At 36.4% G+C, this 16,125-nt stretch overlaps 1 protein-coding gene and 1 pseudogene across 1 annotated transcript; both read right to left on the bottom strand.

The window, feature by feature from the left end:
• Positions 1-410: 410 nt before the first annotated feature.
• Positions 411-1,782, bottom strand: LOC127092975 (heat stress transcription factor B-2b). The gene is made up of 2 exons (XM_051031871.1): positions 1,369-1,782; positions 411-1,274 (listed from the first exon to the last, which is right to left on the bottom strand). Exons 1-2 carry the CDS (start codon positions 1,744-1,746, stop codon positions 720-722), a joined length of 933 nt encoding a protein of 310 aa, XP_050887828.1. The 5' UTR covers positions 1,747-1,782; the 3' UTR covers positions 411-719.
• An 8,011-nt stretch (positions 1,783-9,793) lies between these two features.
• Positions 9,794-15,799, bottom strand: LOC127092974 (heat stress transcription factor B-2a-like; annotated as a pseudogene).
• Positions 15,800-16,125: the final 326 nt, after the last annotated feature.

The raw sequence follows: 16,125 nt of genomic DNA, 5'->3' as shown, positions 1-16,125 counted from the left end.
CTATTTTGCGAATTTTTTTGAAACTAGGGATATTTTGGGAATTTCCTTAAAAAATTGAGTTATTTTGATATGTTGTGTCAGTAAAGTCTAATTTAAATTTTATTACCGGATAGTATTAATTGTCAATAAATATTTAATGTCAGCAATCAATTTTCTTAATTCTTACTTATTCAAAAAGATCTTAAAAAAATAATATCTATTAGTATAAAATTTAAATTATCAAACACCATAAATTAAAACGACTAACTTTTCAACTATCAAATAATTTATTATTTTTTGTTTGAATTAAATACCATATAACTAACTAAGTTAACTTTATCAAACATAACTTACATCTAAATTTTTGTTCTAAAAAACGCATCAAGGGCAAATCTATTCAAACCCATTATATTTTTCAGCAATATATAAAATAAAACAAACAAAAAATATATTTTTTAATTGCAAAACTGTAACTGTCCAAACGATTACAACGCATACTAGACATCAGAAACTTGCGTCTCCGTGTTTGTGAGCTCAGATTGTCTACGCCGCATCTAACGTAGCCTATCATGCTTCCTATCACGTACAACACCATAATAAGTCAATTTCACACACTCTGATTCTCTCTGAACGGCTGATTTAGCCACATTGTTTTTCTCTTTATGCCTTATCTGTAAATCTAACGACTCTGATTTCTCGTCCACGTGAACCAATTGATTCAGGCTTAACATTTCATTAAACTACTCAACACACTTCCCTTCTTCTCTTGCTCGCTTCCTACCTATCGCCACCCCAAACAGCTGCGGGTAATTATCATCCACCACCATCGCCGCCGTATCTTCTCCATCGTACCGCTTCTCCGGCAACAAATTAAGCGTCTTCGTTGCCTCTTTTCCATGTGCACCACTTTCCGCTTGAAATTTCGCATAATTAGACATAAGATTGAATATATTATTGAAGAGGGATTTCATTTCATCTATTTCCGTCGTTAATTGCATGTTCTCCTTTCTAAGCCTCTGGTTCTCTTCTAATAGGGCCGCCTGCTCTAATGGCGACGAATCCGAAGACACCACCTGCTCCTCTCCCGAAATTGACGGCGATACGATCGGATTTGCAGTCAAAACCGATTGCAACGGAGACGACACCACTGTTGCAGTTGCACCGCCATTGATAACTGCCGGCGGCGATTTTGAAACGATTTTCCGTCGCTGAATATCACATAAAAGGCGTTTCTCGCCTCTTCGAAAGCATTCGTTAGAGAATTCCCAGCGATCAGCCACAACTTTTTTAAATCCCTAAAAATCAACCAAAAAAAACACAAATTAAAAAATAAATTCAAACCAGAAAATGAAAATAATTAATCAACTAGGATGATGATAAATGAATTACATAAGTATTCAGTTGGCGTACGAAGCTGGAGAAGTTATTGTGCTTGAAATATTTAGGAAGCAAATCCCTCGCGAAAACGGTAGGATTCCAAACGACGAAGGATGTTCCGGTATCGTTCCATGAAACGACGTCGTCGATGGTGCGATCATCAACGATCTGGTACGTCTTGGTGATAAACGGTGTCGGAGTTGATCTTTGAGACTCGCCGGTTGAGGAGTCTCCATTGTGTTCCGCCGATGGAGCCATGGAGAAGAGTCTAGCACGAGAGAACGAATTCTTGTTTTCTGTAGTAATGGTTCTAGAAGTTTCGCAAGGAGGTACAGAAAAGAATAAGTAAATACTAATATTAATGGAAGAAAAAGAAGAAACTAGAAGCATTACTTTACGTTCTTTTCTCGCGAAACTTCTTTTCTGTGGGGACAGTTTTCTTGGGGACGGTTTACTGGGTATTTGAGTTAACATAAAGATACAAAAGAAACTTCTACACTTCTTATCACTTTCAACAAATAAACAATTGAAGAAATATCTAATCGATTTCAAAGATTCATGACAAAATATATCTGTTTAGATTTAGAAAATGCAAATAAAGAACAATGATTTCCTTATTTTCTTCTCATTTTCTAGAAAAGACGGTTCACATTTTGCACAACGCAGCGTTGAAATTCATTATAAAATATGTTAACTTGCATTTCCTCTGTTTTAAAATAATTATTTTTTAATTAAAAAAATTATTTTTATTTTTTCAATAGAATATTAATTTATTTATATCAATTTTATTCCTAATTAATATTATCAATATTATTTTTATGTATTAAATTTCACTCTACAATAATGCATTTGTAACTAATAATAGTTAAAAATAATTTTATAAAAGAGGTTAAAAGTAGTGTACTGTCAATGTAAAGAAGTATTACAGAGACATCCAATCAAAATATTTTATATTACCAAATCATAACTGTATTTTAAAAATAAAAGTTTGATGTGAGGGGGATACACGAATCTCATTGGTTGACAGTGTAAAAATATTTTACACTGTCAGTGCATATTCCTTTTTCTCTTTGTAAAATTAATACTACTTCGATCTGATTTATCAATAAAAAGCTAAATTTTACGCTTATTAAAAAATATAATTAAATAGATTTAATTTTTTTGATTTCATTCGAGAGATAACACAGTTATTAGTATATTTGTTTAACGTTGAGATTGGTAAACAAGCGCTAGTCTTTCAAATTCAAAAATATTTTGGTTACTCACAAGATCGTTAGATTCATCATAGGACATGTGTTTTTGTTAATTTAGATTTTGTAAATGCTGAACATTTCGACAATGTTCTTGGTTTGAAAATAACGTTCAAAGTTTAAGAGTAAATGCAAAAATATAAAGAGACAATGTAAATAAGGATTCAATGTAAAAATTGCAATAAAGATAAATGGCGAATATGTAAATGATTTCATAAAAATGTAAAAGTATGATGACCACACGTACATTCTCTCAGCAACTCGTTTTCTCAATATACAAATATTTAGAGTAAGTTTGTGAGTTTTGTACAAGATGGAACACCCCAAATCCTAAACACTAAGAATTCTATTTATACTAATTCGAAATAACGGTAACAAACGGTCTCTTCTAAAAAAGATAACACATTTTCGTTTACATGCACTTCGCTATCCATAGTTTTCCACGTGTTCTTCCAAAGAAACAGATAAGTCCAAAAAACAATTATGAGCCTTATTTGAATTTACTCTCCGTCGAGCACAACTCCAACAAAATGCCTTTGTCGAATTGCAGTTTGAACCTAAAAATTATTTTTAAGTTCCAAACCAGCATTTCCCTCTATACAAGGGGTTTTCTTCGACTAAAAACTCTATCTATCGAAAGAATCATATTCATGTATTCTTTTCAGAATATTTCCTTTAGATTTTCTAGTTCATCACGAATCCTAAACACTAAGAATCCTATTTATACTAATTCGAAATAATTGTAACAAGTAGTCTCTTCTAAAAAAGATGACACATTTTCGTTTGCATGCACTTCGCTATCCATAGCTTTCCACGTGTTCTTCCAAAGAAATAGATAAGGCCAAAAAACAGTTATGAGCCTAATTTGAATTTACGCTTCGTCGATCACCTGTCGAATTGCAGTTTGAACCTAAAAAATATTTTTAAGTCCCAAACCAGCATTTCCCTCTACACAAGGGGTTTTCTTCGACTAAAAACCTATTTGTCGAAAGAATAGTATTCATGTATTATTTTCAGAATATTTCCTTTAGCCTTTCTAGTTCATCTCAAACATTTCCTTAGCGTCGAAATTCCAGCTAACAAATTGCCCCCAAAAAATGTCACTTTCCACTTAATGAAGAAAAATGCATTTTTTTAGAACGTTTTGATGCAACAACGTCTTCTATTGCTATGACATCATGGTCATCATGACCACCTTTCCTCAAACGTCTCATCAAGACGTGCGCAAAAACCACTTTAATCATCACACTCCTATTTTCTAGAAAATAGTGGGCCACACCAATTGCCATCGTCCACTTAATCATCCTCTAATTGAACATGTGTCCCTCGATCATCATCGACCATTAATGCTTGAAGTGAAACGTTCCCTCTTTACTCCACTACAAATAACCTTTCTCAATTTCTTTTCCACTTTTCACTCTTCTGGATTTCTCACACTCCCAAACAAGAAAAACTCTTCATTTCTCTCATTTCAAACCCAAATTTTCTTCAACAAATCTCCATCAATGGCAACAATAACAAAAATCTCAAAAGACTCCAAGAAACAGTCAACCCTTGCTCCAATTCACAAGATTCTTGGCCCAACATTAGTGGAAAATCAGCAATACATCCTAGAACCTCTTCTTGAAAAGGAGAAACCCAATATTTACCAATCCCAGGTATTAATCCCTATTTCTATTTCTGGTATGAAAAATGCAATTCTAGGTCCTTTACGAGATGTAAATGTTAATCCTGAAAAATTTAAGGAATTTTTCCCAACATTTTACCATAACAAACCCATAGCAAGTAGGAAGAAAACTAGGGTTAATACTGAGGTTACTACTACTAAGCCAAATGCCCCAGTTGATAACCAGGCCAAGTCTTCGACTGAGCCTACAGAGAACCCCATAAACTTAGACCATATGAATAATTTTAGGGTATTTCGCTCTTGCCCTTTGTTGAAAGATCCCAAAGATTACCTATCATGGCTAGCCAAAGTAGAGAAAAGGAAAACCCAAGTTTGGAAGGATATGGGAATCTTCGACATGATTCAACTGTCGAAGGTTGGACCTGAATATAGCCAAGCTATGTTAATAAATTCCTTGTATTTTTGGGATAGTACTCACAACACCTTTCACCTCCCTTGTGGGATGATGACCCCAACCCTCTTCGACATAGCTGAGATTATCGGTCTTCAACCAATAGGAGAAAAACGACTCTAACTTCATGGTTGAAGACCCTATTGGTTTTGATGACAATCGATCCATTTTCACCGACTACATTGTAGACTACCACAAGAAGTACACTGAAGAAGTATCTGATGCAGAGCATATTGCATTCCTTGCACTCTGGCTATCCCGATGTGTTTTCTACTTGAAGTCTCTTGAAGTAGCAAAGAAATATATGCCCATGGCGAACCAGTTGCATGTTAGGCACAAACATTGCCTTAGTCGGATGATCATGGGTTGTCTTTATGAATCCTTAGTAGAAGGTGTCGACACCCTTAAGAGATTTCAACCAGGGTCAATCTGCTACTTTCTTCCCCATACTGGTTACTTCAACTGTGGCTCAATGCCACTTTCGAAGCGTCGTTGCCAATATGCAACCCCATTAATGAAGAAACTTGTGAAATTAAGAACATGAGGGTCGAAGGAACACACCTTACCCAACTGCCTCCCAATGACGAAGGGCTTGGCTTATAGAAAACCTTCACTAGATACATGATGATGTATGTCGAGCGCTACAACTTCACCTTTTCTATGGCCCCATTCACCAACAGGATCCATGGTCCAGAGTGGTTCACTAGAAAATTTCCCCCTTCTTCAAAGGATCGAGCGGAAGAATCTCTGGCCATATGGGATGCGTTCCTTACACCCAAGTTGATCACCAGAAGACTCAGACCATCGAAGAACCAGTTTGTTCTTCTCAGTTATCAACCAAATCTTGTCTCTTGACAATTTGGTCTTAATCAAAACGTACCCAAACCACTTTTCGCCAAGAAAAATGCTATCAACCTCTACAACATGGTCCATACTGAAGCTGAATGCATTAAGGAAATGGAAAGATATTCTAGCATCACACTATTTACCCATGTTCCCATTAATCCATCATTCTTTTGTACTTAAGAATATGATACCTGGTGGAAGAATTACTATTCCAAAAAGATGTTTGATGTGGCAGCTTTTACTCAACAGCTAACAAATGTGTTTACTTTTGTACAGGAAAAGACTAAGAAAGGTACTTCGACTCATATCAATGAAATCAAAGCATTCCAAAAATACTTTGAAACTGCCTACAGACCTGATGACCTTAGTCGAATCATACACGAAGCAGCAGTTACTTTGAGAGAAAAATTTATGAAGAAACTCCTTGATTTAAAATTGCCTTTGTATGTTAAATCAGAACATGGGTATGAGTTGGCTTTTAATATTCACAAACAAAAATTCACTCGAATACCATCTACTGATTTCAGTGTGGCCTTCAGCCCTCCGTTTCCAGACTAGTTTGTTTTTGGAGATTTTGTGAAAATTCTTCGACAAGACTCTCAAAATATTACGAAACGGGTGGTTCCGACTAAGCCTACTCTGGACAGTTTCAAAGGACATCTTCATATTGACATAAAGGATGTTCAGATAAAATCTCCAATATATGAAGGTGTGGAATGAGAGGTTTTCCGATTTACTTGTTCTCCCAACAATTTCTCAACTCCCCTTTTTTACTTGTGATAATTGTTTTGGCTTATTTTTTTCCTTTCAGCTGTCGAAAGGAAACCAACACAAAAAGGTCCTGCAAATAAAACCAATGCGACCAAAGATGTAGTTGAAAAAGAAGAAGAATCACCCACAAAAACAACAACAATAAAGGTATATTTCATATATTGTTATTATTTCTCTTGATGTATTATCTCCGTATTTTAATATTTGAGATATTTCTTTTCAGGCAAGTCGAAAACCACCACAATCACCAAAGAAATGAAAACACAAGGAACCCTAGGTTCAAGCAGTCGAATCAGATGATGATAATATCTCGTCAGATATCTCCAAACAAGCCAAGAAGAAAAAGAAGCAGGCGAATACCTCTGATGCCACTTCTCAACCAAAAGTTGTTGTCACCAAGGTTCAACCCAAAAATCCTGTTATTTCGAAGGTGCTCGAGGCTGATCCTGAGCCTGCTGCTAAGACTACTCCTGAACAGATCAAGAGCGATAACTCCATCCCCGGAGCTGAAGGTCCTAAGGTAAAAGAATCTCACCTCATTTTTCTAAGTTATTTTATTCCCATTCCTTTCGACTACTCATCGTGGCTTAATTTCCTTTATAGGATGGCGCGGAAGGTATTGGGCAATTAAGTGTCAAACAAACTATTCTTGTAAGCAGGAGTGACCCCTTATACCATCCCACCAGCACTCCTCCATATCATCCTACCAACACTCCTTCGTATCATCCTACACCCACTAAAGATTTGACAAAAGTATTTACGGGGGAAGTTAGTAAACCTGCTGAAGAACAACGAGAAGTTTCCCCACCAAAAACTACCACCCAACATTCCCAAACATGTGACTCTAATCGAGATGAAGAAGAAGGACATCCCACCATCGAAGTCCAAGAAGACATGAATATGCAAGAGGTGGAGGAAGATGTCCAAGAAAAATCAAATGATGCTTAGCCAGACATTCTTGACCAAGCTAAAGATGTCTCAAATGATGAGGAAGAACAAGATGAAGATCGCTCTATGTTCGACATCCCTCCAATTGATGATCAAAACAAACAGGAAGAAGATGACGAAGAGAATGATGCAAATGATAAGGATATATAATTTAGGTGAAATGCCTAAGGCTATCCAAAGTTCTGAAGCTTCCAAATAATTGAAGGCACCTTTGACTAGTAATATTGCTGCTTTCTCACTAGAAGAGTTAGAAGCATTGAAATGGAGTAACCTAGTGGAATACCCGAAGGAAATCATAAGTGCTAAAGGTAGTTCAAACGACAAATGCTTCATCTCCTCAATTATGTCTGGTGGTCGCTCAGTGAACGAGTCTGATGCTGATCTACTCAAAAAGATCAAAGAGAAGGCTTTCGATGTTGACCTGTTTCAAGTCTTAGAGAATGATCCTTCTGCGTGCTTTGGGATCAAGGACCTTCTGAAGCAAGTCAACATCCTAACCACCTTTACAGAAGTCGCAAATGTCATCATGGAAATTAGGCCATTGATTGATCAAATCACTGCAGACCTCCATCACATCAAGGACGCTTTGACTAAAATTCAGAACAAAATAGAAACACAAGCAACCAAATGGGAGGCTGCCATTGAATCCACCACCAAGGTTGTTGAGTTGGAAAAATGTTTTGAACAAGATAAGAAATAAGTCGAAACCTATGATAATGTTGAGTTGGAAAAATGTTTTGAACAAGATAAAAAAGAAGTCGAAACCTGTGATAATAACATCGCAGTCTGGGAACAACAGATCAAGGACCTGTAAACCAACATCAAAAGGCCAAAGAGCGCAAAGAGGAGATCCTTAAGGTTGGTTGTGAGGAGCTTAACAAGGAAATCTAGGTGGGGATACATCACATGGAACATGACCAAACTCTGGACAAAGAGATTAGATTAGCACTTTGGCCTCCAACAATTTTGTGTTCGAACGTCGCTTAGGGCTTTTGAAGTCGAAGTATGAGCATATGAAGGCTACTATTCCCTTATAGTTATCTTGTTGTAATCATTTGAACCTTTTACCTTGACTGTTTGAATTTATGATGTAGTGACTCTATCCATTCTTGGCATTATTTAATGACCTTAACCATTTTTGGCATTTTATCTCAGCTACCATTTTGGCTTTGATTTTACATATGAATTATTCTGTTAATATTTTAACCTCCTGAAGTGTCGGTCTCTATTTTTTCAAATATTTCCCGTTTACTCCCAGGATTCTTCGATCTTCAGCTAACTCTTCAATTTCATATGCACCATTAGAAAAAACTTGGATAATTTGGAAAGGGCCTTCCCACATTGGGGACCATTTACTCAATGCCTTATCTTTTCGACCAATAGGTAGAATTACTTTCCACACTAAGTATTCAGTCAAAAATGATTTGACCTTAACCTTTTTATTGTATGATTTTGCTATCCTCTTTTTCAGTCTTTTCAATAATACCAAGGCATTCGGCCTTTCTTCGTCTAAATCAACTAGTTCGTCCAACATCATGTTCCAATAGGATTCAGATGGGATTTTATTTTTCCTTTTAATTCTAGTTGATTGGAGATAGATTTTTATTGGTAGCACTGCTTTGTTCCCATAAGTCAATCGAAAAGGCATAACATTTATGGCCTCTTTATGGGAGGTTCGACAGACCCATAAAATCTGCTCTAATGTCTTGTGTCAATTCCTTGGGGTTTTCCCCAAATGTTTCTTTATCATTCCAATTACTAACTTATTTTTCGCTTCGATTTGACCATTGGCTTGAGCATAATAAGGCGTAGATGTTAACAGTTTGAACCATACTTCCTTAGCAAATTCTTGAACCTTTCGACCAGTAAAAACTGACCCTTGATCAATTGTGATGGTCTCTGGGATCCTAAACCTATAAATTATGTTCCTTTGGATAAACTCGATCATTGCTTCTTAATCAACATTACCAAAAGGTATGACATCGATCCACTTAGGAAAGAAATCAATGCCTACTAGGATGTATCTTTGACTTTTAGAAGATGTTGGTCAAATCTCATCAACTAGATCCAACACCCAACCTCTGAAAGGCCAAGGCTTCACAATAGAGTGCAATTAGCTTGCAGGAACATGTTGGATACCTACATGTATCTGGAATTCCTGACACCCTTTAGCGAGTTCAATTTAATACAATATTTTTTGGTTGAACTAAATAACATATAACTTAACTAAGTCAACTTTATCAAACATAACTTTCATCTAAATTTTTGTTCTAAAAAACACATCAAGGGAAAATCTATTCAAGCCCAGGATTTCGACCAAAAATAAAACATTCAAACCCATTATATTTTTCAGCAATATATAAAATAAAACAAAAACAAAAAGTATATCTTTTAATTGCAAAAACTGTAATTGTCCAAACGGCTACAACGCATACTAGACATGAGAAACTTGTGTCTCCGTGTTTATGAACTCAAATTGTTTACGTCATATCTAACGTAGCCTATCATGTTTCCTATCCTATACAACACCATAATAAGTCAATTTCACACACTCTAATTCTCTATGAACCACTGATTTAGCCACATTGTTTTTCTCTTTATGTTATTCTGTAAATCTAACGACTCTGATTTCTCGTTCACGTGAACCAATTGATTCAGGCTTAACATTTTATTATACTACTCAAAACATTTCCCTTCTTCTCTTGCTCTCTTCCTACCTATCGCCACCCCAAACAACTTCGGGTAATTATCATCTTCCACCATCGTTGCTGCATCTTCTCCATCGTACTGCTTCTCCGACAATAAATTAAGCGTCTTCGTTGCCTCTTTTCCATGTGCACCACTTTTCGCTTGAAATTTTGCATAATTAGACATAAGATTGAATATATTATTGAAGAGGGATTTCATTTCATCTATTTTCGTCGTTAACTGCGTGTTCTCCTTTCTAAGCATATGGTTCTCTTCTAATATGTTGGAAATCCACCACAATCCATAGATAATTCTCTATCAATCTTGATGAATAAGATTTTTATCAACCATGTAATGACAATGAAAATAAAAAACAATTGAGAAAGAAAAGAAAAAACGTCGAAGAGGAAGAAGAATATTTTTTGCAGAGTTTTCTCTATGCCCACAATCTATGGAAATTTTCTTTATTCACTTTGCCACTACAAAATTCTGTGAATACAACGTTATGAGTTATTTATTCTCTTCATACAAGAATAAGGGTTACTCCCTCTATTTGTAGATTTAGGTTATCTTACTCCCTAAGCCAAAGCCCAAAACTATAAAAGCCCAAAATAGTTAACACTATTAAAAATAAGCCTAAGTCAAAATCATGTGTGAAGCAACATGCTTCGACACACTAATACAACTCGACACATCCTTGTCCTGTCGAGCAACCTACTTAGACATAAGGAATTAAAATTCAACACACCACCTAATTCATTGTGTCTAAGCTATCTACATTCATCATAACTCCTTAGTCTTCTTAATATTTCGACCTACACTCCCTTCGTCATGATGTCTGTAATCCGATTCTCAGTCCTGTAGTGTTTCAAATTCATCTTCCCGTATGATACCTGCTCTTGAAGATAATAGAACCTAATTTCGATGTGCTTGCTTCAACCATGTGCTATCGGATTCTTCTCCAGATTGATAGCTAACATGTAGTCGATCTTCAGGGTAATTGCTCCATGACTATTCGTTGTTATCTCTTCAACTAGATTCATCATCCATGTTTCTTGACATGCACAAAGGTAAGTAGCTATGTATTCTGCTTCGCACGACGATAATTCCACTACTGGTTCCTTTCTCGAACTCCAAGCAACTGGTGCACCACCTAGCATAAACACATAGCCAATTATGGATTTTGGATCCTCAACATCATTACACCAACTTGAGTCGGTGTATCCCACTAGTTTGCATTTTTTCCTTCAGCAGCTGCAGAAAACAAAATGCCATAGTCGAAAGTTCCTTTCAGATACCTTAGTATTATCTTTGCCGCTGCTAGATGTGATACCTTTGGCTTCTGTATGAATCTACTCACCATACTTACAATGTATGCTAAGTCAGTCCTTGTGTGACAAAGGTATCGAAGTGACCCAATAAGTCTTCTATATTGGGTTGGGTCGATGTCATCTTCATCTGAATCTTTCGACAATTATAATCTAGGCTCAGCTGGAGTCGAAGTTGGGTTGCAATCTTGCATCTCAAATCTCTTGAGTATTTCTCCTGCATACCTTCTTTGATGCATCATCAAACCTCTACCACTCTTGTAGAATTTGATCCCAGGGAAATATGAAATTTCACCCAGATCTGACATTTCGAGTTCCTTATTAAGATCACCTTTGAAGTCTTTGATCTCCTTCTTGCAGCTACCTGTTATCAACAAGTCATCCACATAGAGACATAGTATAAGCAATTCACTCTTGCTTCTTCTTACATATACTCCATATTCAATTTTTCACTTTACAAATTCCTTCTCACTTAGAAAGCCATCTATCTTTTTGTTACAAGCTCTTGTAGCTTGTTTAAGTCCATGCAAGGCTTTATGTAGCCCGTACACCTTTCTTTCTTCGCCTTGTTTCACAAACCCAACTGGTTATGCAACATAAACTTCTTCTTCTAAGGGGCCATTAAGGAATGCACATTTCACATCCATCTGACACATCTTACAGTTGTACATGTTTGTTAGACCAACCACCAACCTGATTGTTTCAATCCTAGCAACAGGTGCAAAAACTTCATCGAAGTTAATTCCTTTTTTATGAAGAAATCCTTTCTCCATAAGTATCGCCTTGTGTCAAGTCACTTCTTCTTGAGGATTCAACTTCACCTTGTATACCCACTTCACATTGATTAGCTTCTTGTCTTGGGGCAATTCGATAAGTGACCAAGTGTTGTTAACTTTGGTTGACTTCAGTTCTTCGTTCATTGCTTTCACCCACTTTGAATCTTGCAATGTCTCAGCTGCATTGACTGGTTCAACATATGCGTAGAAAGCATAGTGTACCAGCTCACCTTTTTCATTAACCACATCATCTGATGTAATCACACATTCTTGCAACCTTGCAGGCATGTGTCTTGTTCTTTAAGGTCTGCTTGGGCCTGCTTCTTCTCTGACTTCTTGTCGAACTTCTCTTTCGACTTCACTAGTTGGTTCATTACAAAAGATCACGTCCCTGTTGATCACCACTTAATATTCTCAGTCCAATCCTATTCCTTAAGCTCACCTATGATCACGTCCCTGTTGATCACCACTTGCTTTTCATTGGGTCGAACAACTTGTATCCTCCAATCGAATGATACCCTATCAGGATCATCTGACTCGACTTATCATCAAGTTTTCTTCTCAACTGATCTGGATGTTTATGTGCGATAGATCCAAACACCTTCAGATGACTCAAGCTAGGCTTGACACCATACCAACATTCTTCTAGCATATTTCCTTCTAGCTTCCTCATCGTACGTCTATTTAGGATATATGTTGTAGTCGACACAACTTCTCCCCATAATTCTTTGGTAAATGCTTTCCTTTCAACATACTTCTCGCCATATTCATGATGGTTCTATTCTTCCTTTCTACGACTTCATTCTGTTGTGGAGTGTAGGATGGCACCACCTCATGCACAATCCCTTATTTACACATAACACGCCAAAGTCTTTCGACACATATTCTCCACCATCATCAATCCTCAGAATCTTGACCTTTCGACCGCTTTATCTTTCGACCATAGATTTAAACTTGGCAAATACCTCGATCACTTCACTTTTCTTCTTGATTAGGTTAGTCCACGGTTTTCTACTAAAATCATATACGAATGTAATAAAGTATTTGTTACCTTCAATCGAATCCACCTGGATAGGACCACATACATAAGAGTATATGACTTCAAAAATTGCCTTCGACTTGCTTCCTGCATCTTTATTGAAGTTGTTCTTGTGTTGCTTCGCCTGCACACATTCTTCACACGCTTCATTTGGAATGTCGATTTTTGGTAATTCTGAAACCATATTTCTTCTCTTCAAATATCTGATGTCTTTGAAATTGAGATGACCAAGTCTATAATGCCATATCCATTCATCTCTATTGGATGTTGTTGCAAGGAACTTATGCTCCATCACATTAAGATCAATCTTGAAGGTTCTATTTTGAGACATTGGAGCCTTCAAGATCAACCTTCCATTTGAGTTGAGAACTCTCATCATCTTGTCTTCGATTGACACTATGTAGTTCTTTTCGACTAACGGCCCTATGCTGAGCAAATTGCTCTTCATGCCTGGTATGTACAACACATTTGAAATTACTGACCTTTTGCCAACTTTCCAATATCTTCAGCTGCTAGAGTAGTGTCATTTGCAAATTTCACCATGTTCTTCATTGAGGGTTTTATGTTTACAAACCAATCTTATTGAGGGTTTTATGTTTACAAACCAATCTTATTGAGGGTTTTATGTTTACAAACCAATATTTCCTTCCATACATGTGTGATGATCATCCTGAGTCCAAGTACCACTGGTCCTTGAATCTATATTCATCTCTCATTTTAACCATGAGCAACATCTCTTCTTCTTCATGTTTCTTCAACTTTGCATCAATTTCTTGATTCTTCTATTTTTCTGGACAATCACTAGAATAGTGACCATTCTTCTGACAATTGTAACACTGAACGTGACTCTTGTCTGGCTTTCGACCACTACTTCATTCTCTACCTGCAACACCACCTCTTTGGTTGCCTTGGTTCCAGGGTTTTCTCTGATTCGACCAATTTCCTTCTTGCTGATTTCGATCAGTTGAATTGTTGTAGCCTCCACTGCCTTTATTGCCATTCCATCTTCCTTTGCCTTTCCTTTCTTTTGTTGATTGCGCCTGTAAAGCCACATCACTCTTCGACTTTCCTGCAACTCTTTCAGCCATTCTTTGTTCATGAGATTCATGTGTCCCTTGAAGATCTTCTTTTGTCAATTTTGACAAATCTTTCGACTCTTATATGGCTACTACCATGTGGTCAAACTTTGGAGTCAATGACCTCAAGATCTTTCCAACAAGAGATCTTGATGTCAACACTTCTCCACATGCTTTGATTTAATTCACCAGTTTTTAACCTTAGTGAAGAAATCAATTATGCTTTCATTGTCTTCCATCTAAAGCAACTCATACGTCATTTTGTGAGTTTGTAACCTCACCTCTTTCACCTTCTTCGCGCCTCCAAACGACTTCTCCAGAATTTTCGAAGTTTCTTTCGCTGACTCTACATCACTAACCTTTTGAAAATTATCTGAATCAACACATTGATGGATTATAAAGAGAGCTTTATAATCTTTTTTTTCAATTCTTTATGTGCAGCCCTTTCTTGATCCTTCGCGTTTTCTACAAGCGTTGTTACTCCTTCCTTCACAAGATCCTAAAGATCTTGATAACATAACATAACTTTCATTTGCTTGCACCAATTCTCACAATTATTGTTCTTGAGAATCGGAAGATTCGCTGAAAAATACTTGTTTGAATGATTCAATACCATTGTGATTTTCTTCCCATGAATCGCTCAAATTAGGAGCTCTTGATACCAGATGTTGGAAATCCACCACAACCTATGGAGAATTTCTATCAATCTTGATGAACAAGATTGTTATCAACCACACAATGACAATGAAAAGAAAAAAATAATTGAGAAAGAAAAGAAAAAAAACGTTGAAGAAAAAGAAGAATATTTTCTACAGAGTTTTCTCTTTGCCCAAAATCTGTGAAAAACTTTTTTATTCACTTTGCAATTGCAAAATTATGTGAATATAATGTTATGAGTTCTTTCTTCTCTTCATATAAGAATAAAGGTTAATCATTCTATTTATAGATTAAGTTAGCTTACTCTCTAAGCCAAAGTCTAAAATTATAAAAGATCAAAATAATTACCACTATTAAAAATAGACTTAAGTCGAAATCAAGTTTGAAACAATATGCTTCGACACTTCGACACATCATTGTCCTATCAAGCAACCTGTTTCGATACAAGAATTACAATTCAACATCGTCTGCTCTAACACTGACGAATCCAAAGAAACCACATGCTCCTCTCCCAAAATTGACGGCGATACAATCAGATTTGCAGTCAAAACCGATTGCAACGGAGACGACACCACTGTTGTAATTGCACCGCCATTGATAACTGCCGGTGGCGATTTTGAAACGATTTTCCGTCGCTGAATATCACATAGAAGGCGTTTCTCTCCTTTTCAAAAGCATTTGTGAGAGAATTCCCACCGATGAGGCACAACATTTTTAAATCCCTGAACATCAACCAAAACCAACGTATTAAGTTGGCGAACGAAGCAAGATAAATTATTGTGCTTGAAGTATTTAAGAAGCAAATCCCTCGCAAAAACGGTAGTGTTCCACACAACGAAAGATGTCCCAGTATCGTTCCATGAAACGGCGTCATCGATGGTGCGATCATTAACGATCTGGTACGTCTTTGTGATAAACGGAGTCAGAGTTGATCTTTGAGAGTAGCCGGTTCGAGAGTCGTCATTGTGTTCCGCCTATGGAGCCATGGAGAATAATCTAGCACGAGAGAATGAATTATTGTTTTTTGTAGTGATGGTTCTAGAAGTTTTGCAATGAGGTACATAAGAGAATTATATATCTATAACAATATATAAAGGGAATACTTTCTTTTGGTGTAACCTATTTTTCTATCATTTTTACCCTTATTTTATTGTGTAATTTATCTAATAACTTCCAATAAAACTACTATTATTAACTTTCACCTAACTTCCCACTAATAACTTCCACATGCTGTATTTTTTAAAAATTATATTTAAATAAAAAATATCTATAACAATATATAAAGGGAATATTTTGTTTTGGTGTAGTCTAT

This window comes from Lathyrus oleraceus, chromosome 6 (genome assembly GCF_024323335.1).
Source record: "Lathyrus oleraceus cultivar Zhongwan6 chromosome 6, CAAS_Psat_ZW6_1.0, whole genome shotgun sequence".
Classification (NCBI taxonomy): Eukaryota; Viridiplantae; Streptophyta; class Magnoliopsida; order Fabales; family Fabaceae; genus Lathyrus; species Lathyrus oleraceus.
The sequence above is the reverse complement of the archived record's forward strand: the minus strand, read 5'-3'. Positions and strand labels throughout refer to the sequence as shown.

Excerpts from the sequence above, each read along its gene's own strand:
- LOC127092975 (XM_051031871.1), bottom strand. The coding sequence starts at position 1,746 with ATGCTTCTAGTTTCTTCTTTTTCTTCCATTAATATTAGTATTTACTTA. Across the intron at positions 1,275-1,368 it reads TACGCCAACTGAATACTTAT|GGATTTAAAAAAGTTGTGGC; the intron begins GTAATTCATTTA and ends GTTGATTTTTAG.